We start from the raw sequence: 24631 nt of genomic DNA, 5'->3' as shown, positions 1-24631 counted from the left end.
CTGTCCTGGCACTCACTTTGTAGACCAGGCTGGCCTCGAACTCAGAAATCCGCCTGCCTCTGCCTCCCGAGTGCTGGGATTAAAGGCGTGTGCCACCATGCCCGGCTGAAGAAGCATTTTCTTAATGGCTAAAATGAGTTCCTCAAAGAACTTGGGCATCAGAAAAAGAATGCCAAAACAACAGGAGATGAAGAACTCTCATCCGGCCTGAAGCAGCCCCTAAGTATCAGGCATGCACAGAGAGGCAGATCAGGGTGGGAGTGGGGTACTTCATCTTCACTGCCTTATAGGGGTGTCACACCATGATCCCTTAACATGTCAGAGCTGCCTTGTTAGGAAGCTGCTGGGGGTGGGGGGCGAGAGAGCCAGGGGCTGGGGAGGGGGAAGACCAGAGCAAAGGGTGAAAACACATCGTAGAATACAGTGTAAAAGAAGGATGAGTGGAAGTTCAAATGTTAGACATCAGAGTAACCATTAAATTTCCTTTCAACTGAAGCTGAACAGAAGCAGCAGCAAGTAGAAGACAGAAATGGAAACAGAAGAAAGGGAGAAAAATGACTTTCAGTGTATTTCACCAAGAAATGTCCTTGTATTTAACGTTTGGGAGAAAATGTGTTTCTGAGTATGAATTTGAATTGATTTCTACTTAGTCTTCTCTTCTCTTCCCCCCACTCCCCATACGTAAATTCTGTCCAGCCAAGTGACAGGTTTCTGCTGTCAGGATCCAAGAGACATCACCAGACCAGAAACTCAGTTCACAGCATGCTATCCCAGATGCATCTGAACTCCTAGTCAAGAAATGAAGTCAGCAAGAGGCTGGAGGACAGCACCCTTGTTAGACCAGCGTGCATTCAGCACAGGGTGCACCCTTGTTAGACCAGCATGCACTCAGCACAGGGTGCACCCTTGTCAGACCAGTGTGCACTCAGCACAGGGTGCACTCAGCACAGGGTGCACCCAGCACAGGGTGCACTCAGCACAGTGTGCACTCAGCACAGTGTGCACCCTTGTCAGACCAGCGTGCACTCAGCACAGTGTACACCCTTGTCAGACCAGCGTGCACTCAGCACAGTGTGCACCCTTGTCAGACCAGCGTGCACTCAGCACAGGGTGCACCCTTGTCAGACCAGCGTGCACTCAGCACAGNGTGCACCCTTGTCAGACCAGCGTGCACTCAGCACAGGGTGCACCCTTGTCAGACCAGCGTGCACTCAGCACAGTGTGCACCCTTGTTAGACCAGCGTGCACTCAGCACAGGGTGCACCCTTGTCAGACCAGCATGCACTCAGCACAGGGTGCACCCTTTGCCAAGCTCTCTGCAACACCAGGCTCTCAAGTACAGTGTGAAGTCCTTTCTGATACACTTGACACTGTAGGAGATTAAAACAATTTCCTGAGAATCTGAAATGCAAACCAGTTTGGTTTCATTTTGAAGAATAATATGCATGACTTGGTGAGCAAGGTACTCTCATAGGCCCTGACATATCAAAGACATCAGCGACTTCTATAAGAAAGACACAATTATCAAGGCTGAAGACTGACTGTACTGCAGACCTCAGGATGAAATGACTCTGCTGCACACACATTAAACACCCACAGTTTCCATCTCCTAAGTAACAAATCGCTAACAGCTCCCCAAAAGTGCTGTCACCCTGTGCTTAGTTTTCAAAGTCTAAGTAACAAAACAAGAAAAGACGAAGACTCCCTGATTGTGACAGATTACCCAGTGGGTGTCACTAGAAACTGCGTCCACTTACCCGACAACTCTTGTTTCACAAAGGAGAGCACTGCCAGGTAAACCTGGCAGTCAGCGATGATGATCTGCCTCTGAAGTCGATCGACCATGGACGGGGTGGACTTCCGGGCATCAACCTGTGATGTGACGAGAACGTTGTAAATCACACTCAAGGAAAGCACAGCCTTCCTACATCTGCTCAGGCGGCTCTGCCAGGACAGAATGACTTCCCGTGGGATGGTGAAGCCTGGGGACCACTCAAAGTCAAAACCAAGTTACACCAGAGGCTTGGGGGCGGGGGTGTCCATGCTCCCCTCCCTCCACTCTGTCAATAATTTGTAGTCCTAGAGAATACTGTAATTTAACCCCATATTGTAAATGGTCAAAATGGAATTTATGAAAAATATTTAAGAAGCAAAGAAAAAAGCCTAGTAAGCAATCCATCATTTTATCAGATAATATAGTTTTATTTAATGTAAAATGAAAGATATCCATGTATATTACATTCCACACAGCAAATCCTGGAAAGTCGTTTTACAGCCATCTGTGTTCAGGGACCACTGATATTAGGGTGTACCCGTCACTGTTTTTAAATGATATACAAAGGTGAGAAAATGCTACATATCCATTCACTAGTCAGAATATATCTACAAACAAAAAGCTACCTTGGACTAAATCAGAAACCATACCTGAAATTTAAGAGACATAAGTAAAGACAAGCAAAAAGTCAAAGTATATTTTTAATGCTGGCCTTTGTCATACGGGTGTTTCTAAATGGAATGAAAAAGTCACTGTGACGCAGACTCCCACCTTAACAGTAAGTGCCTACAGAACAGACTATTTGAAGAGACTGTATATAGCTTCACAGTGCTAGAAAAAGTGACACGTTCCAGCATGCATGTCAATAGTGTATATGGTAAATACAACAGAAAGACATCTCCCTCACCTGACTAAACTTAACACAACCCATCATGGTCACCGTTGCTCCATGTCCAGCCCTAGCAGTCACTGGAAGGGAAAAACGTGTCTGTACCCCCCTTTACTTCCAGCAATAGCATCTCTGACACAGGGCTGCCAGAGGGCTGAGAACTCACACGGACGAAGGCAGCCACACTGTAAGACTCATCTCGGATGTTAGCAGTGTAGGAGTGAGTGCCAGGCCTGGAGCGAGCTTACAGTTAACAGAGATTTTGTTACCATGCAACTGTAAGAACTACACTTCTGCTGTCTGACTATGGGAACCTCCAGCAGACAACCCAGCAGGGCTCAGAGCCTCAGGCAGGAGAGTACTGGAGGCAGGGGGATGACATTTCCGAAGAAACAAAGAATGAGAGACAATACTGATTCAGAGAGAGAGATCAGCAGGTTAAAGTGCTAAGTGCACAAGATGATGAGCTGAGTTCTAAATCAAAAGCCCACGTAAAAGGCAGGTGTGGTAGTGCCCTCCTGTAATCCATAGACACAGCCATCACTAATGTCTGCTTGACCAGTCAGGTCTCACCTGACGAAGCAAAGGAAAAGCTGGGCACTTGATGGCTACAACTGTTAAGTCACAGGTGTGACATATGAAACCCAGGCAGTTAGAGCAACTGCCTCTCAAGAGCTTCATGCAAACTGCAGTGAATGGTGAAAGCAAATTCTAAACACGTGTCTTATGATCTTTTGTGTGTTTGTGCCCATGTGTGTTCATGTATGTGTGGAGGTCATGCCAGGCATGGCTCCTCCTCAGACATGGTCCATCTTGTCTTGTTGTTTTTAAATTTAAATTTTACTTATTTATGTGCATGTGTGTACATCACAGCATACATACGTGTGGTTACTTTTCCCCTTCCATCTTGGGGCCCTGCCAATTGAACCCAGGTTGTCAGATTTGGCAGCAAGTGACTTTTCTCAGTGAGGCATCTCACCACAACACCTTGCTTTTTGAGACTGGTTATACTCGGTTGACTTCCCCTGTGCTGGGATTACACATGCATGTCATCACGCCTGGCTTTCTCTGTGGGTTCAAACTCAAGTGCTCATGCAGACACACAAGCACGTCACAGGTGAGCTAACTCCCAGCCTGGATCGTGAGCTTACTGAGACTTTGATTATAACTAAAGGCCAGCATCTCCTGGGGACACAGGTCAACAGCTGGATTCCAGGAACATACCAATGTGTGACTGCTCTGTCAACTACTGTCCTTGCCTGTTTAGTCACACCCAGGAAACCCTCACTTCAAGAGTCTCCACCTCAGAGCTGTGCTACTTTCCTTTCTGTTGTTGAGCTAAAGTAACCTAAGCAAAAGCAACTAGGGAAAAGGGTGGAGAGCAGGGAGACACAAATGCTCCATGCTGCCGGCTTGCCTCTAACTTTCATCTAGCTCTCTCCCATCTCATATGGCTCAGCAGTCCCCGATTAGGGAATGGCTCCACCTACAATGGTCTAGATATTTTTACATATATTAAAAACCAAGACAATCTGCCACAGACCAGCCCACAGGCCAGCCTGATCTAGAGAATTCCTCAACTTACGGTCTCTTCTCCAATGATCTGAGGAGGTGGCAAGCTGACATTTAAAAGTATCACACCCACTCTAAGCACAGGCAAGAGATGGCTATCATGACTGAAGGGGCTTCTTCTACTCTAAGAGACATAGGACTTAACCAGAAGCCATGGCAGACAATTAGTGTCTAATTTCAGTCATATCCGATTCCAAACCCAGGTCAGTGAACCATGCTCTACAGACAAGATGTAGTCCACAAGCCAAGCCACTTACATTCTTCTTAATTTTATTCTTAATTGTTTCGATTACACCAGCCTCTTCACTCTCACACAGCTTCTCTGTAGTCTTTAAGTCATCGCACGCCAACTGCATTTTCTCCTCCTCGAATGTCATCATGGCGTTCTTCCAGGAAACAGAGAAAGGAGCGGTGAATCAGCAGGCATGGGAACCTCAGGCCGTTACCATAAAATGCCAAGCTAGAAAAACCACCTCAGTGATTCTCAGGTAAAAAGGTTCACCCTGTTACAGGACACCCTGGTCATTAAAGAACCTATAATCTTAGTAGAAAATAAGACTTTATATCTCAATTATTCCAGCATGAAAATTATACAGTGGTGAATGTCCTTGTGTTTTTTACTCTTTAAAACTCAAACATAGTAGAAACTATCATTTTTGATTGACCAACTCAATGCAGTTTTTATAGCAGTACCACTTTCAAAAGTTCATTCTATCCACTGATAGAGCCCTGGCTTCAAACACTGAACCAAAAATACTCGTAAAAGAACAGTTAGAAAATGCCATTGAGAAATCAGTCTTTCCAGAGACAGGAACTCCCGAGGGTGGGTTTACCTGCAAGGAATTGACTTTGCATGATCTACAGCCACTCCTTGATGTCTATTGAGCACTTGTGACATGCACCTAGTACAACAGTGGGATGTTTGCTTGGTTTTTGAAAGTTGTCTCATGTAGCCCATGCTGGTCTTAAAGTCAATCTGCAGATAAGGATGACCCTGAACTTCTGCTTCTCCTGCCTCCACCAGGCACCAAAACACCTGAGGAAGAACTGAGGTCTGGCCTGAACAGGCAGCAGGCGCGGGACACCCAGCTCTCTGGAGGCCCTATTGGCTATGCTGGTGTCTCTATCTTTTCATTGTCCATTGGGTAGGTATGGCATTTAAGGTTCCTTTGGTATCACTCTAATCAACATTCCCATTCTCACCAAAACAGACCTCACTCACCTTTGCCCCAGGCATGCTCTCCTTCCAGCCATCCTAATTTAGGTCACTAAAATCTCAGCCTTGCTAAGGCATCCCTTTCCATTCCTCCTCCTCAGACCTCAGCCAAGACCCTCTGTCTCTGTGTCAGTGCCCTTTCTCATAGTCACTTGGGTATTGTGATGGCTAATCTCAACTTCAAATTGATAAGCTCTAAAATCACTTGGGAGGAAGGCCTCTGGGCAGGTCTATGGAGTATTACTTTGATAAGGTTAACTAGGGTAGGAAGACCTGATCATTGTGGGTGGCTCCATTCCCTGCGCAGGGATCCTGGACTGTCTATAAAAAGGAGAAAGTGAGCTAAACAAAAGCATCCATCATTCCCTGATACAGCCCCAACCATTATGGACTCTAAGGTCAAACTGTTCCCCAACAAACTGTTTCTTCAGTTGCTTCTGACTTGTGTTTTATCACAGCCACAGGGAAAGTAACCAAGACAGAGACAAATGTTACCTTCCCATAGGTATAGGGCTAGCGTTCCTGCAAAGAGGAGGTCTTAAAACCTGGGTTCCATTAAAAGAAGATCAATAGCATAAATGAAAACCCAGCATTGAGTGCTGGCTAAGGGCCAGGCGGGCTAGCCACAACATGCCCACTGGCTGCTAGGACCAGGTGGGCTGGTCACAACATGCCCACTGGCCACTAGGACCAGGCAGGCTGGCCACAACGTGCTCACTGGCTGCTAGGACCAGGTGGGCTGGCCACAACATGCCCATTGGCTGGCTTCTAGGACCAGATAGGCTGGCCACAACATGCCCACTGGCCACTAGGACCAGGCAGGCTGGCCACAACATGCCCACTGGCCACTAGGACCAGGCAGGCTGGCCACAACATGCCCACTGGCTACTCTTTCTCACTCCTGAATGGACGTTTTCTCTCCCTTGACTCAGTACATTTTCTCCATTATGCAATTCTATGATGATCTTTAAGACAACGTGTGTGAAAGTAGCTTATGTGACAAGCATTTCAGAGAAACAAAAGCATCCCCCTATATTGACCAGCTGACTGAATAACACTACTGTAACTCATGTCTTCCACTCTCAAGTATTAAACTGATTTAGCTTAGCTCACAAACTCATCTCTAGACTGTTGCTAACTTCCTTACCAAGACCTTTCTTCTTGTCACAATACAATCTTAAGCTTTGAAGAGCTTTCAATTAGATTTTTATTCTAAAAACATATCTCAAGCTGGGGAAAATATAACCCTCTAAAAATCATATATAAGCATTTTATTTTTATACTTGGGGGAGAACACTTATCTCACAGACATTAAATAATGGGCAATAACTTTAAGCTTTCTTTAACAGTATGTCTATACAGCTGGTAGTAAATAGGCATTACTTCGGATTTATTTTCTTGACAGCAATATCTCTTTTGATATCAACTTACCAAAAAGCTGACGAAGCTGGCTCCAAAACTCATTAGTGGACTATGATTTCTGTTAAAGAACAAACAAAAATATTTCACTGGAAGTCTTACTGTAAAAGCATTTGGTAATTAGGATATATCATTACATAGACTGCACCCCATTCACTAGTAAATTACACCAAGAAGTTGAAGAGCTGAGGTACTTCCTGGCTCTACGACCAAGAGAGACTCCATCTTTGATTCTTCAAAAGCAAGGGAGATCTCAGTGTAAAATTATAACACTAAGGAGCTGACAGTAAATAGAAAGATATAAATAGAAAGATTTGCTAGACCATGGCCAAAAGAAGGTGGTGATCTGCTGCTAAAGTACAAAGCTGAATCTAAGCTTTACAATAAGGGGTGGGCATGGTGGTGCAGTCCTGCAGTGCTTGGAAGGCTGAGGCTGGAGGACCACGACGGAGTTTACCCAAGCTAGCTATAAGCAAGATTGGGTCAAAACAAAACAAAATATCTAACAAACATAAAGTCAGTCTTATTTGTAGAACAGATCAAAGGATGTTGCCACTGGACCTACGCCCTCCAACTCACCCCAAGGTTGAGAACACCTCACTAAGACCCACTAATTCCCAACGGTGACACACAGGCATCACTAATCTTGTAGTAAGCACAAGAAGAAAGCAAGCCAGTGCTAAGTGAGTCACAAACATGCAAGAACATAAAGTCTTCAATCCAAACTAAAAACTAATACAAAATCCAGATCTCCACAAATTGTGTAACAGGAAAACAAAGCCAAGTGCTCTTAAATAACAATTAAAAAAAAGTCACTCATTTTTCACTATGCAAATACAGGGCCATTATATTAACAACGACAAAAGTCATGTAACTCGTGTAACAACGTACTATTCCATCCTCCACTAAAAATTCACATTGTGAAAAAAAAAAAAAGAAAGGAAAAAAAAAGAAAGAAAGAAACTTACATTGAGCTCAACATGAAAAGGGTTGTGTGTGTGTGTGGAGAGTGTGTGTGTGTGTGTGTGTGTGAAAGAAAGAAAAAGAGAGAGAGTGAGCCCTTGTATGTATGAATGCCCACATCTCTGCCTGAGGAATACCCTACATGGATATGCTTGCAGGCAATAACAAATCTGTTCTTGAGACAGACTACCACAGTCAAAATACATGCATATCTCCTTCTTTTCTTGCAGTGGCCTTTGTGAGGATGTGTTGTTGGGGGAGACTCCACAATTAAAATGATTTCCAAGGCTAACCTCTCCTAGTAGTTTTCCCCACCTATCCGTACTGCTGCTCACTCTACGTTGGCCTTCAACTTGATTCCCCTGTCCCCGCCACTTAACAGGATGCTTGAATCAACCATGGCAACAAACTGGAAGGTCAGCTCACTTGTCAAGAACCCAAAACAGCACTTAGATGCCTAACCTAGCTGGGAGCTCTGTCATGACTACAGTGCCCTCCAAACATATGCTGCTGCTTCTCGTTCCGCAGCATCGCCTAGAGCTTAGATGCAGCACAGGTTTCTAGGTCCTGTATCAACTGCATCCTGATGTCTTACACAGCAGGCATCGGAGGACCGGGTCAGAGAGGGAGTGAGGTCACTGCTCTCAAGGACAGATGATTTGATGGATTTCAGCAGAGTGATGGCCGCTCTGCTTCCCCATCCTGATTGCAGTTCGGCCACTGCTACTTTTGCTTCATGATCTTGGCTAAAATTAGCTTCCTGAGAACCACAGGAATTAATTATTCATGGCGCCAAGTCTCCCTCCTGTTACCTCACATACTGTCTTATCATTTAAATGGAAGAAAAGATGCTGGCACCTGTCCAGCCAAGGCACTTTCCCTCCCTGAGGTCCTGCCCCTCCACCACCCAGCATGGGCACATCAGGCACAAGTTGCTGTCCTGTCAGCCTAGCTCCAAAGCCCTGTTAGCGGCACGGCTCAGTCTGTCCGGCTTCCCTTGCTGGGTCCACTCAGCCTTTAACTTCACATACTTCAAGTGGCCCAATGTGGGACCGAGAAAGGCAGACTGTTTTGGTTGAATGAGGCTTGCTCCAGCGACCCAGTAGAAAACTCTAAATGGGACAGAACAGTGAGTCACATTCCCAGAGACAGGTGCCTGACACCACAGAGCTCCCAACTCCATAATTCTGTGACTATTAGTCACACAGATAAAGCCCCAAGCTTCTGGCATTCTGGCTAGACTCCACCCCCACAGTTACCTGATAGCCCAGCCTACTATAAAGGAGCTGCTTGGCCCCTCCTCTCTCTCTTTAAGCTCTCACCTTTCTTACTCTCATCTCTAGTCCTTCTTCTCTCTCTCCCTTCCCCTCTCTCTCAACGTGGCCATGGCTGGCCTCTCTCCCTGCCTTCTATAATAAAGTTCTAAAACCATAGACTGTCTCTGCTCATCAAGGCCCGCCATGCTTGACCGACGGGATAGGCTTTCCCCTAAAGAGCCCTGTCGAACCTCCTGCAGGAAGGCCTTCCTGCGCTCCAGCCACAGACAGGACCAAGGACTTTCACCTGCGTGGGAACCACCCAGCTCCCCCCTTTCTCCCTGCTCTCTCCTCTCTTCTGCTCTGGGACTGACCGAGCCACCCTCGGGGTCCCCAGTTTGTTCTCAGGTCTTCCGTGGTGTCCAGCAGTGTCTGAGATGCCCGAGACTGAGAACCTGTTCTCTCTGGCCTCTGTGAGGCCCAGAGACCTCCGACTGTCCCTTGTCCACCTTCCCCAACCCTGGAGGACTGGGTCCATAGCTTCCCACAGCCAGACACCTACCTGGGGCCATGTGGAAAGCATGTGGGAATCCTCCGTGTCCGCCCACCCAGATCACAGGAGCTCTGGCGGGACGTGGGTTTTCTCCCACTCCCTTTATTCGCCCATGCCCGGCACCCAACAACCCAACACTAACTTACTTCATGTGGGGAGCGGGTGTGGCAGCAGTCCCAAGAAGGTGCCAGGGACTGCAGCTAAGTCTTATGACTTGCACCTGACTTCCTCATACACCTGAAAATAAGCCACAACCATCGTGAGAGCTGCGCAGGTGTACCAGGTTACTGGCGAAGCCATTTTGGTGGAGATATGCCCCTGCTGCCCTGATTAGCTGAAGCTGCGTACCTGGTGAGGTGATGTGGCCTGCTGTGAGTGGATGGGAACTGATAGTATATAAGAGTGAGAGGCCCAGGGCTCGGGGTCTTTCGCCTACACAGTCAATGCTCTCCCAATAAACGTGTGCAGAAGGATCCTATTGTGGTGTCTTTCTTGCTGGCGAGTCAGGCGTCCCACAACTTCATCTTACTTAACTCTGGCATGTACAAATGTCCCTATACAAAACAGGTCTTGGAGATTTTAAAATGAATCCAAAGATATGAGGGTAATTACTGAAAGCCCAGGGCTGAGGCAGGAAGCATGTTCTACTGAATTCAAGGTTAGTCACTTGTGGACCCCACAGTGGAAGGAAAGCCCCAACATTTGTTTGAAAAACAGGTATTTAGGACTGTGGACACTGGTAAAATACTTGTCTAGTATTCACTAGGCCTGAGTTCAATGCCCATACACATATAGGCCATGTGATAGGGCAAACACCTGCAATCCATGCACCTGGAAGAGGAGGCAAGGACTGGGAGCTCAAGATGTGAGCTAGCCTGGGCTACATAAGACCTGTCTCAAAAAAAAAAATTACACATGGGGACTGGAGAGATGGCTCAGCGGTTAAGAGCACTGACTGCTCTTCCAGGAGTCCTGAGTTCAATTCCCAGCAACCACATGGTGGCTCACAACCATCTGTAATGGGATTGGATGCCTTCTTCTGGTGTCTCGTAAGAGAGGGACAGTGCACTTACATAAATAAACAAATAAATCTTTTTTAAAAAGTTACACACAAACACAAACACACACCTTAAACATGAAAATCCAGGCAGCAGCAGCTCGGGTGACATAAGCAACAGACTTAGAAGTATGAAATCTGACAGCGCATTCCTGTTCTGCAATGTCCTCAGCAATGGCCCTCCTCAGACACTCTACTCCACAAGTCTAACCTGTTTCCAGCAGTCACATCCTTGCAGGACAAGTTTTCTACAATGGTGAAGACATAGCTTTGTGATACACGATGAAGCATATTAAAGCCAATAACTTTATACTAAATAACATTTTCCTTTATTTTTTTATTTTATGGGTATGTTTTGCTTGCATAGCATGTCCATGCACCACATGCAGTGCTTGAGAAGGCCAGAAGGGGGAGCTGGATCCCACAGAACTGAAGTTAGAGATGGTTATGAGGCACCATGTGTGTGCTAGGAATTGAACCCAGGTCCTCTGGAAAAGCAGCTGTTGCATTTACCCATGGAGCCAGTTCAGAATACAAACTGCAAGAGTTCATGCAAACTCAATGTGCATTTTCAGTCTTTAGCAATGGATCTGTTTCCTGGTTCTGTCCTCTGCAAAGTCGAGAAACAATGTTCACTGCTCAGCTGTGCATAATGTGCCCAGCAGCCATATGGGTAGTCGGCACCCTCCCTAAATACACTGCAGAACACACTGTGTCTCCCCCATGAAACACCACACCGGCTCCAGATGAGGTGCAAGAAGAGCCTGGAGTGCCTAGCTACAGCACTGAGTAAAGAATTTTAAGAAAAAAACAATACTATGCTCTTAAAGAGGTTCCTACTATCCAATGAAGAAAATGTTTTGCCATCTTTGAGGGGAAAATGTATGGAAACAAGTCAGTATAAGCCAAGCTAATTAAACTTTTCCATTAAAAGGATAAAAAAATGTACCAGTTATTGTGAGCAAACCCCCAACAGAAGCAACTTCAGGGAGAAGAAACTCATTCTGACTGACAGTCACAGAGGACAGAAGTTTACACTGTAGAGAAAGGTAAAGATCAGGAGGCAGAGAGAGACTAGAAGAGGATCAGGCTTACTCCTTAACAGCCTATCTAAGCTCTATAGTTCTTAGTCCCAAAGATTCCACAGTCCCTAAAACAACTGTACCAGCTGGAGATCAACTGCTGAAACACTTGCGCACACGGGAAACACTTCACATGACAGAGGACCCTAGAAAACCAACCCATTATTTTGAAAACTGATCAAATGTAAATAGGGGAGGGAGGCAGTGGGCAGTGGCCCTGCCTGTCCTCTAAGGACTTGAGGAAGTGGCTGAGGAGGGGAAGGGAGCTTCCCTCAACAGCAACTAGGACAACTGGAGCCTCTTTACTCTGTGGGTCCTAAAGACACGCAGGAGGCAGCAATCATGAAGACAGGAAACAGAAGAAATTCAATAACCACCCATCATGACAACAGAACTGGCCAGAACCATCCTGCAGGCGACAGCATGGTAAAGATTCTTCATTCTTCCACAACAAGAAAGAGCTATACAGGGCAAGGGGTGGGGGTGGGGGGGCAACAACAGAGTTTCCAACATAAGGCACACCAAACAATGGGAACAAGAAAAATAATTCTAGAACACAGGAAACAGCACACATATATGCATACACAGACATAAAGACACATATATAGGTATATATACACACAGAAGGACATACAAACACATACACAGACATATATACACATACAATTAGAAGGAAAGATATCAAACTACCCTTGACAGTATTAACAAACCATTAATTATCTAGGAAGATTTCTGACAGGGACAGGAAATACCTTGCACTGAGAAACATAACACTCCTATGAGCTAAATACCAGCATGTCTGTTTTCCAACAGGGGTATTCTTAGCATTTAAAAGCAGTAATTCTTTGTTCTGGGGCTGCCTGCCCCTCAAAGCACAATAGCCAAAAGTACAGAGAAGAGTGTCATAATAATTGAGTTGATTGATGCAGATGCTACAATTCATTACACAAGTTGGAGATGGGCTATGGTTTGTTTCCCAGGAGTCCATGCTTTGGAAATGTGGTCCTCACTCTGATGATGTTGATACAGAACCTTTAGGAGGCCCCAGGTCACTCAAAGATCCAGGTAGACCTCCTGAGCCCTGGTTGATGATCCAACGAGAACTACACTAGAAGGTTGAGTTTGATCTCTGCAGTTTCTCTGCTTCCTGCTGGCTGTGTGCCCCCTGTTCCCTCTCTTGGTGTCTCCCATGGTGCGATAAAGCACAGAGGACCCTTGCTGGAACTAACCTGACGCCCATGCTAGGTCCCTGAACCTCCTGAAACTGTGAGCAAAATAAACCCGTTTTTAAGTCATCCCACCTCAGACAGACTATTAAAGTTACAAGAAGCGAAATTTTCCAAAGTAAAAACAAAAACATGCCCCCTCCAAGAAAAATGATGTCTTTTGGAACGTGCTGATGAGTGCTTCCTTGTGTTTACCACCACAGTTTAGTTTTGAAAGTGAACTATCACTCATAAAATGTGTCTGAATTTCTTCCCTCTACCACAGTGCATCACTAAAGGTAGAGAGCCTATTATGAACCCAAGGAAGCAATATGCCATCTGCCCCTGTGCTGAGCAACATTTCAATGGAATGAAATTCTTTGAAGTTTCTCCAGGATATTCCAAACCCAACTGATCAGGGTTTGTTCTCAGAAATACAGTGGAAAGGAAATTATACAATGAATTGCTCTTCATTTTTAAATTAAAGTTTATCTTTGTTTTGAGTGCATCAGTGCCTGGGGTAGGGGGTTGCAAGCTTGCGAAGGTGCCTGTGTGGAGGACAGCTTCTCTCCTTTCCCAGTATGAGTCCCAGGGCCTGAACTCAGGTCAGCAGCTGTAGTGGGAGGCCCCTTCACTGGCTGAACTGAGTGGTGCCAGCTTTACACTTAATTCTTAAAGGAATATTTTCCCACAAGATAAATGAACATAACTTTCAGGCAGCCCCTGGTGAGCTACACCTCTTCAAATGCAATTTTACCACTCAAAGTGAACAGCTGGAAAACTTCAAGCCTTTGATTTTTTTTTCCTAAAAATGTTCTGAATTCATATGTTAAGTTCTTAGAAGGCTTTTTCAAAGTGACTTTTCGGCTCTCTGAATGTTGGAGGGCATGAAGCCTGTGCGAGACAGAAGAAGCTGGACTGCCACGTACTTTGGTTGAGTCAGTCTGACATAGCGAAAGCTGGGAAGCTGACCGATGAAGCAATGAGTTTCAAGGAAACTCTCTTCCTGGGGTCTGGCACTTTTCTCCCATAATCCTTATAACCATAATATCCATTCTCCACTCCCCGAATTAGCCTAGTGTATGGATTCACGTGCGCTCTATTTAGTATTACCTTAATGTAATGCCTTTTAAGATTGTATTCTAACATAGCTAAAGCTTTTTCCCGGTGTTCTAAGATCCCAGATAGTAGCAAGGAGTTTAACCTATTCAGTAACTAATTAAGCACTGCAATAAAACAATAAAGCACTAGCCATTAGCTCAGTTATCTGCAGAAAGAGTCTGGAATTCTCACTGAGATAGAAATTCTTATTACAGACTACATTCCATGCCAAGAGCAAATTAATATACTATACTGAAAAATGGGAATTCTCCAGACATAGATAAGAATTAACAAGGCCTAAGAATTCCAAGGTTCATGACACTACTTTATTCCTGAAGCCAGGCAAGAGTTCATACCCCCCTAGCCCAATTAACACTGGGGTGTGAAACTCTTGCCTGGCGCAGGGCTGATTGCTAATCTCTAAGGTAAACAGTTCTTTTGAAGTCACTCCTCTTGCATCTGGAGGGATACTAATCCCTAGAGTAAACATTTATCTGGTTCCTGCAAATTCTTTTTGTAGTTACTCCTCTTGCACCTGGAAAACTTCAATGTACCGTATCTGTTATGTTTTACAATTTATGATATTCGCTGTAATATAATTAGTCTAAGCTCGACTAGAAAATTACCTTCAGATTCAACACCTCTCTTGTGTGCGTGTATCTGTCTGTCACCCCATCCGACTCTTTGCCCATCTGCTCGAGAGACTCGTTTTTACGCAGGCACAGGAAAAAGAAGGTCTGCGGCACTGGACCCTGAATGCAGTCAGCAGATGAGCACCGTTCATGAGCAGATAAGCTCACGGGTGAGCTCCCAGACCCAAGGGCAGAAGAGAATGGGGTGAACTCCTTCCCTGCTGTTCTTCTGGGGGCTCAGACTCTTCTGTGACCCAGGGTGTTTTTAGAACCACAGCCTAGAGGACAACTGCAGCTAACTTTATACAACCAGCAAAAAAGACAAAAGGGTGTGAGGGGGTGGGGATAGGGGGTGCGGGGGTGAGTGGGAGTGCATACAGATGCCTCTGGACCTTGTCTTGAAAAACAGAGACTGTCGACACACCAGCCTGGTGTTTCTGGTTTTGTGGCTATGACACAGAAATCACAGGTAATAAAGAAAAATGAAAGATAATTTGAACTAGGTTAAAATCACCAACTTCTGTGCACCAAAGGACACAGTCAACAGTGCTGCCACAGGCAGACCATGAACTAGAAGGACTAGCTGCAAATCCCGTCTCATAGGTTGTCATAGCCAGAGACTGGGAAGGGTGCCCACAACCTAACAGTGGCAAAACCAAAAGCCCATCCTAAGAATGACTCAAGGGCTGGCAAGATGGCTCAGCTAGTAGAGGGGCTTGCTGCACAAGCCTGGAAAATCTAGTTCAATCCCAAGAACATATGTAAAGGTGGGAGGAGAAAAATAACTCCACAAAGTTGTCTCTGATCTCTACACACGCGCTATGGCATACATACCCTCAGACACACAGACACATGCAGAGTCATACACATACACGTGTGCAGCTGGGAGTCCAGGAGATGGTGTCAGTAACTATGGACAATGTTGGTATTCTTCAATACAATTACCAATAGATGTGTGATACAGTGCAGAAACCCTCCCTGCCTACTCACCCCACAATGGAAAGCAAGACTCAGAATGTATTTGTACATCCATGTTCCACAGCGGCCCGATTCCCAGTGGCGGGGGCAATCCATGTGTCCACAAGGAATGAGCAGGCAAGCAAAGGGAGTATAGGTACACACAGAACCTTCTTCCCGCTCAAAACATGGGCGGGCATTCTAAAGCTTGCTACTACGTGGATGGACTTTGAAGAAGATACAGGTTAGGTTGAGAAATACTAGTCACAAAAACACAAATGTACCTTGATTCTTCTTGCATAAGGTACCCGGCATAGGCAAATCCACAGAGAGGACAATGGTAGTTACTGGGGCTGGGGTGGAGGAGGAGTGTGAGTGTTTACGGGGATGGAGTTATAGTTTTACAAGATGGGAAGAAGTCTGCAGATTGCTTGACAAATGTACTGGCTGGTTTTGTGTGTCAACTTGACACAGGCTGAAGTTATCACAGAGAAAGGAGCTACAGTTGGGGAAATGTCTCCATGAGATCCAGCTGTAAGGCATTTTCTCAATTAGTGATGAAGGGGGGAGGTCCCCTTGTGGGCGGTGCCATCTCTGGGCTGGTAGTCTTGAGTTTTATAAAAGAGCAAGCTGAGCAAGCCAGGGGAAGCAAGCCAGTAAAGAACATCCCTCCATGATCTCTACATCAGCTCCTGCTTCCTGACCTGCTTGAGTTCCAGTCCTGACTTCCTTTGGTGATGAATAGCAATGTGGAAGTGTAAGCTGAATAAACCCTTTCCTCCCCAGCTTGCTTCTTGGTCATGATGTTTGTGCAGTAATAGAAACCCTGACTAAGACAACAAACAATATGAATGCATTTTCTACCAAACTATACACTTAAAAATGGCCAAGATGGGAGCTAGAGAGATGTTAAGAGCACTGGCTGCTAGTCCAGAGGACCTGGGTTAGATTCCCAGTCCCAAGCCACAGCTCACTGTGACTCCAGTTCCAGGGGATCCAATGACCTCTTTTGACTTGATCCTCAAGCAGTAGGCATGCACACACACATGCAGGCCAAACACCCTGACATATGAAATAACAGAAGAATGGCTAAGATGATAAAATAATATAGTATATATTTTGCCAGTTTGAAATTTTCTTCCTACAACAAAAAGAAACCAGCTGTCTGCAATGGAACCAGGGTGTCATCATAAGATAACTCAAGGAGAGAGGGCGGGGGAGGGGGAGAGGTGGAGGAAGGAAAGGGGGGAAGAGGAGGGAGAGGGGGGAAGAAAAGAGAGAAGGATGGGGGAGGGAGATGACAGCAGAGCCTGGAATCCCAGCACTTCCGGAGGGAAGGTAGAGGGTCAGGAGTGTAATGTCACCCTCTGTTACATTGTGAGTTTGAAACCAGCCTGAACTACAAGAGACTTTGTAAAAAAATAAAATAGTGATGGAAAATAATTTGAGCTAAAATTGTTTAAAGTACTTTAATGTAGAAATAGAAGAGCTGTGAATAGCATATTCCAATAGAAATGCACAGAGAAAAGCGAAAATATTTGTTTTCTGAGACGATGAGATGAAGGGTATTTCCAGTAAGTACGTGGTATTCATGTAGCTGTGCATACATAGCTTGCACATGTGTGTATATAACATTAACAGTCAAAGAAAAAGAGGTCATTACTTGAGAGTGGTGTGGGTGTGTGGGATTCGCTGGGGGGAGAGGAGCTAAAGGGATAAAAAGGACAGGGAAACTAATGATGATTTCAATTAAAAATAAATTAAAAAGTGAAAATATAATCAAAAGTGTGTATGGGGTGGGGGAGACAGACAGCAGAGCCTACACAGTGCCAGTGTCGCATGCGGCATGAATGCCCCCACAGTTACTCCCCTTTCAGAGTCAGTGTGCTAGCTCCAAACACTCCTTGAGATTCAGCTATAGCCTCTGCAACTCCTAGCAGGGGAGGCCATCCGCCAGCTGAGGCTGACTCTGCTGCTGTGGGAGTGAGATGCTTACTCTGCAGCAAGCTGAGGGCTGGCTGGAGCCATCTGTGGCCCAGGGCTAGGAGAACACCAGGCCCAGAAAGGACAGAGAAAGACGCTGATAGGAGGTTTCACTCCAAGACACCTTCTCATATTTTTCTTTCTTTTAAAAAAATATTTATTTTAAATTCTGTGTAAACCATTTGTGTGTGTGGGTTATGTAGATGTGTGAGTGCTGGTACCCCGTGGGCCCAGAGGAGAAATGCAGATTCTTAACTGCTGGTCTACCTCTCCAGTCCCTCTCTGATGGGGTTGTTTTCTCCCTAAAAAATATAAGCATGATTTAGAGCTCGCTCTCTCTCTCTCTCTCTCTCTAATATTACCTACAAGGTAATATACATAAGAACTTTATGTATACTCATAAAATAAAAAGAAAGGAAGGGCTGAGGGAAGAGGAGACAACCAGTAAGTCTTTAGCCTCACAAACACAACAACCATTTTCTTAGGATTTCAGCTAAGTCGCAGCTTAAACAAAGTATCTCTTTTTGTTGTAAAATCATTCCTTCACTAAGCTGACTCCATGACACTGTCAAGAATAATAAATAAACGAATTTACAATAAGGAATTTGATGAGGTCAGAACTGGGAAGCTAAAACAATTGCTTTGACCATGTCACAGTCTTGGTGTACCCCCCTTCCCCCTGCCACCATTGGCCTGTGAGTTCCATCTGTCACATCCTGCATTACAAGCTCTCTCAGCACACTGTAAGGAAGCTGTCACATGCTAACACAGAGGCCTCAGCCTCAACCTGATGGTGGGGCAGCATCTCTAAAGGAAGCATGTGTGCAGCTCCTGTCAAAGAGCATGGGACAAGTCCTCGCCATCCGTTCCAAGACGGCCAGGGAAAGTGGGGACATTTCCAACTGGACCCTCTGGCAGATGCCTGCTAAGGACAGCCTCTTTCACCTGGGAAGAGACCCATGAGTGGGCACACAGCCCTGTTAGGTTTAAGGGGAGCTTGAGGAGGGCTTTGCTCTGCCCTACTTGGAGAACGGCCCCCAGGAGAATTTAATAATGGCAGTAAACAGCCCCAAAGCAGCACAGGGTCTCAATCTTCAGCCCAGAGTTAGCAGAAACTTGGTTGATACTCACTACAGCCATTTTCAGTCCAAAGTGTTGAACCTCTGGGCCAAGAAAAGTGCTCAGCAGTAAAAAAGCTTGCAGCCACGCTGACGATTTGAGTTCTATCTCTAGGATTGACATGTTAGGAGAGAACCAACTCCCACAAAGTGTCCCTGGCTTCCACAAGCATGTTGTGCGTGTCTGTGGTGTGTCCCTTCTACCCCTAACACACAACAAATGAGTAAAAGCAACAAATAACAATGACTCTAAGTCAATGGTACAAAGAAAATGTCTCATTTCCTAAGGCAGCTAAGAACATTCAACATAAGGTTCACTTAAAGGAATTTTCCTAACTTAATTTGTAGTAGAAAAATATTCAGAGGGGAAAACCTAATTTTTTCTGAAAGCATCTCGGTTTAAAGTACTCCTGACACCTCCTGTACTCATCAGCAGCTCTAGAGAGCTCCGCCGGGCAGCGTCTGAGGCATGTCCCTTTGGAACCATGCTGGACCAGATGATAAAATCCTAAAACCAGTAAGTCTCCTTGATGGCCACTGCACTCACTTGAAGGCCCACTTCTGAGGAAGGATTAAAATGTCAGCGCTAGGATTGGAAATATCCCTCAGCTGACAGAATGCTGTTTGGCCTGCACAAGGCCCCGTGTGATCTCCACTGGGGTAAGCGGGGCTGACTATGCATATTTGCAATCCCAGGATTCGGGAGGAGTTCAAGGTCAGCCTTGGTTACGCAGCGGATTTGGAGACCAAACTGGAACACATAAGACCTGCCTCAAATAATAAAACTAAATAAAATGATGTTAATTCTTTCCAAACTTAGCCGGGCGTGGTGGCGCACGCCTTTAATCCCAGCACTTGGGAGGCAGAGGCAGGTGGATTTCTGAGTTCGAGGCCAGCCTGGTCTACAAAGTGAGTTCCAGGACAGCCAGGGCTACACAGAGAAACCCTGTCTCGAAAAAACCAAAAAAAAAAAAAAAAATTCTTTCCAAACTTGATTGAAGGTGATTACGGCCACTGGGGGACAACAGTCTCAGTGGTCTTTTCTAGAGTCAGAGCCTGTCAGGGAAGTCCACTGGGCAACAATGGCATGAATACTATGGGGATAATCACCCACTTTCTGATTGGACTTGCAGCCCGATCCACAAGAGGGAATTCATGCCCCACTGATAAAAAAAAAAACACACACAAAAAAACCCAAAACCAAACAAACAAAAAAATACCTGGACAATCCATGGATGGGATTGTCCTAGGTCTTCAGGGGACATTTCCTGCTGTCACTTTCAAAGCAGTCATGCTGTCAAACTGCTTCCCCAGTATGTTCACACCCATAGAGTAGCGCTGCTCTTAACCCCTGTCAGAGCATCTTTCTTTTGCAGTGGGAAGCAGTCAACACAGACTTATAACTGGTCAAAGAAGAAGTGAATGCTGGCTACTCAACTTAAGTGTGCATCTATCAAATCTACCCCCAAGCTACAGGGAACACTGGGGAAGACATGGCAGATAAGACATAAGAGTTGAGGAATGGGGAAGGATGTTGTAAAATTGGCTACTGCATTCATGAACCCACAAGGTTGAGCCAGTCAGCCTTCCAACAGGATGTGGGAGGAGCTCAACCGGTTCCATCTCTAGCTGGGGACAACTGGCAACTGCTAGCTGCTGGAATGGAATGAGAATGTCACCTCTGGTGTATGGCCACCGGTAGGTAGGCTGCCCATGCTCCTGGTAGACGGTCCCACACACATGTGCATGCAGGCAGCACTAGTTAGACTCAGTGGTTATTAAAAAAGAGGAGGAGGAGAAAGAGGAGGGGGTCATAAAGGTTGGAGGGGGATGTGCTAGGTTACGTTTGAGCAAGATCTCTTTTGTACTGGGAACAGGGATGCTGATGGCCTGGAGCAGGCTGGGTAAGACAGGATGTGAGAAGCAGGACTCTGGACCTCCTCCCCACAGAGGAACAGGGTAAGCTAACCAGGAGCCTGGATGCTGCACTGCTACCTCAACAAACATAACTAGGTCTTTGATGGTTGCTTTCTCCGGGCAACAGTTCTGAGCAGTGCATCCTACGGTCTGCATGATAAAGAAGGATAATTGCCCTGGGTGCCCATTATGTACAGCATACAGGCATCTAATCATAAGTATTCCACAATGCCCACCGACATTATATGCCAACTGAAAAAAGCTTTAAGATCAATCATTAAGAATAATGAAAGATGATGTGTCGGGTTTCATTGCTGTAAAGAGACACTCTGACTAAGGCAATTCTCATAAAGGCAAACACTGATCTGAGGGTGGCTTATAAGTTTCAGAGTTTTAGTCTGTTACCACCATGGCGGGAAGCGTGGCAGTGTGCAGGCAGACATGGCACCAGAGGAGCCAGGAGTTCTACATCTTCATCCAAAGGCAGCCAGGAGGGACTGGAATTCCACACTGGATGGAGCTTGAGCATAGAAGGCCTCAAAGCCTGCCTTTTTGACACACTTCCTCCAACAAGACCACACCTATTCCAACAAGGCCACTCCTCCTAATAGTGCCACTCCCTGTGGTCAAGCACTGAAACACATGAATCTATGGTGGCCAAACCTATTCAAACCAGAATGACCATGGCAAGTTGTTCCTCAAAGCCACTGAATGAGCTCTAAGAAGGCAGATCTATGACCATGCCACTCAAACACTCCCTTTTAAGTCTCTAGTTCCTCACTTCGGAACCCTAGGCTGGGCCAGAGGAAAGGCCTTGGTCTCCAGCCTAGGGCTTTGACATACAGACAGCATCCCCACCCAGGCCACTGGCCAAGTCCTTTCTGTCCTCAACAGTTCCTGCTCTGCCTCCAGGCTTCTATACAAACACTCAGGTCCATACATTTCCTGGTCTCTTGGATGAGAGTGGGAGTCCCCTCTTGGATGTCGATGCTGCTTAGCCCCCACCCTTCAGAGCATGTCACACCAGCTTGGTGCCCATGCCAGGGTCTGGGGTGCTCTTGCTGACAAACTAGCGCGTGAATGGATGAGGGAATGAATGCAAATCCTAAGGAAAGAGTGCCTGCATCTGGTATTGGAGGCGGCTCGTTCATCCATCACCCATTAACTGTTTCTGCACCTTTCTGTGTTGTGATATTGTTTATTGAGTAAAGACACTAATTGAAACAGTGATCGGCAGTGAGCAGGCACAGCAGGAGGCCTTACTGAGGCAAAGTGATGAATAAGGAATTAGTTTAAGTAAACAAAAGTCCTCACTATTCCTAAGAAGCTATCCCTGAGAGGATTTCTTCTTGCCAGTCTTTGGAGCACATAAATTGCTTAAAATGATTTCCTGCCTCTCCCAAGAGCTTCCCACCACTGTCATTCGGAAAAGAACAGTCCTTACCCACTCAGCTAAATATAGCCTAAATGGGTACCACATGGCAGTTCCAGGAGCCAGTCTTTCTACGATGGAATTGTAAAGCCTTTAAGTTTTCAAACACATCTTAACTACATAATTATGCACTGGTATCTTATTTGTAACTATAATTTTATAATTCAATGGCTTACATTATGGGTGGGTATGATGGAAGTGCCCTCACCTGTAATCCCAGCATTTGGGAAGCTGAGTTCCAGGCCAGCTTGGGCTACCATGTGTTTTAGGTCAGCCAGACACCATCTATAAACACACACACACAAAACAAAACAAAAAAAAAAAAAACCAACACCAACAAAATACAATCTAAAAGTTTAAATAGTATTTTTACAAAATATATTCCACAATAGTGATAGTCAAACCCAGAGTAAAAACAAACCTTGCACTACAAAAAGGAAAAAAGAAAAGATATCTGAGGAGAAGGAAGAGACGCTGGAGAGATTGCTCGGTGGTTAAGAAGTCATGCTGCTCTTGTAGAGGACAGAGTTCAGTTCCCAGCACCTACATCAGGCAGCCATGTGGGCATCTGCAAGCACATGTACTTGCACATAGATATATCAATAAAAATAAACCCTTAGAAAACAACTGCAAAGCAGGCCTAGCTGCTATAAAGCGGAAGTTAACAAGGAAACGTAATCACTTCTACAATGAACGGAAAGGTGTGCCCAGGAGGAGGGCGTATGAACATGCCATCCCAGCCGCTCACTGTTCACAAGACTCTGAACAATGTCATACAGGTTATTCACCACTGAACTTCAGAATGCACCTGGAAAATATATGATGTGCTTGTTTCCCAAAGTTGATGGCTTATTTGTAGCACAAAATTAAATTAAATCTCACATTTCTACTGTAGCACCAGCATGAGCAGATCACCAAGTCATACATGCAGTCATAAATACAGTCCATGGTATTTACACATGTGAGCTGACGACAGAATGACCAAAAGCACTGCCTACCAAGATAAAATAGGCACGCACCGCCTAGCCCAAGCACGGTGTAAAAATTTTGTTCTTCCATTACTGGCCCTGTTTTTAATATAACATTATTAATTTTTATAACAATACACGAGGATTCTAAACTCTAGCAGTAGGCATTTCCTCCTTCAGTTGCTTTACTAATTATTAATTGTACAACTAAACCACAAGCATGCAGGGCTGGTTTTGCTCCTGCCGCAGTGCACCCTGCTCTCCTCTGCGTGCTCTCTGATCTCTGCAGGACGGCTCCATGGTAAAGGCCAAACTTGACCTGAATTCAATCCCCACAGCTATGGGACAGGAGGAAAATGTACTCCTACATGCCACATGAACATCCACACAAATAATTAAAATGTAGAGAAAAAAATTTTAAAGACATGGTTAAAGAAAGGCGGAGGAAGAGGAAGAAAGAATGGAAAAGAAATGTGAGGGGAGAGAAAAAGCGACATAAATCTAAGAATGATGTGGATATTGTGATTTTTCCAGAACAAGTGACAGCAAGTACACATTCAAGTTAGGATAAGTTGTATATCCATAAAACCTCCTAACTTATGAGCATCTCTGAAGTTAAAATTGTTAAACTAGCTGGGCGTGGTGGCACACGCCTTTAATCCCAGCACTCGGGAGGCAGAGGCAGGCGGATTTCTGAGTTCGAGACCAGCCTGGTCTACAAAGTGAGTTCTAGGACAGCCAGGGCTACACAGAGAAACCCTGTCTCAAAAACACCAAAAAAAAAAAAAAATTGTTAAACTAAGGTTTTAAACATGTGCACACAATGCCAAAAGTCCTATGAACTAGAGATGATGGCATTTGGGGAGAGCTACACATTCCAGCAAAGCATCAGGTAGGCTGTGTGAGGTAAAAATCAAGGCTGGGTATGGCGGTGAGTACTGTTAATGTTGCCACTCAAGACAGAGGCAGGTGGGTCTATCTGTGTAAAGTTAGGGGCCAGCCTGGTCTACACAGTGAGTTCTAGCCCAGCCAGGGATATATACTGAGACCCTATCTCAAAAACAAAACAGTAACATAAACAACAAAAAGAGGCAAAGCAAAACAAAATCTAATTATTTAAAGCAATAAGAAAACCTGTTCAAATGGTCTTCATTCCCTGCACATGTGTGGGAAACATCTTATTTAGCCTTATGCACTCAAATGTGTAGCCAGAACATCTCTACCCAAAGGCGTTTCCTATGATAACACGTGGAGGGAGGTCCAGGCGTAAGAGTGAGATGAGAAGAATGGATTGTTACACAAATTAAATATACTTGCCTAAATTATTATTTACCCCTTATTATAAAAATAGTCATAAGCAAGGAATACTCACTCTGCAGTGTTTGAGAAGGCAGAGTTTAAAATTTTTGACCTGATCACGGAAGTGATCTCAGCCTCACAGCCAAAACAGTAGGCACAGAATGATAAACTATATAAGACAGGAAACACACAAGTAAACAAAACAGTAGGCACAGAATGATAAACTATATAAGACAGG

The 24631-nt window shown here is 45.2% G+C and overlaps 1 protein-coding gene across 3 annotated transcripts in view; it reads right to left on the bottom strand.

The window, feature by feature from the left end:
- Ttc39c (tetratricopeptide repeat domain 39C) overlaps window positions 1-24631 on the bottom strand; it is a 95148-nt gene that overhangs the window by 43979 nt on the left and 26538 nt on the right. For 2 of the 3 annotated variants that reach the window (XM_021150288.2, XM_029471969.1), the window contains exons 2-4: window positions 6883-6931; window positions 4493-4621; window positions 1758-1872 (exon numbers count right to left, since the gene is read on the bottom strand). In XM_021150288.2, coding sequence (XP_021005947.1) covers window positions 1758-1872; window positions 4493-4621; window positions 6883-6931 — 293 coding nt within the window. Of the gene's footprint in view, window positions 1-1757; window positions 1873-4492; window positions 4622-6882; window positions 6932-9788; window positions 9812-24631 lie in introns of those variants that run through there. The other variant, XM_021150289.2, reaches the window with a different exon arrangement.

Source organism: Mus caroli, chromosome 18, assembly GCF_900094665.2.
Source record: "Mus caroli chromosome 18, CAROLI_EIJ_v1.1, whole genome shotgun sequence".
NCBI classification, from domain to species: domain Eukaryota; kingdom Metazoa; phylum Chordata; class Mammalia; order Rodentia; family Muridae; genus Mus; species Mus caroli.
This window is presented reverse-complemented; position numbering and strand designations above follow the sequence as displayed.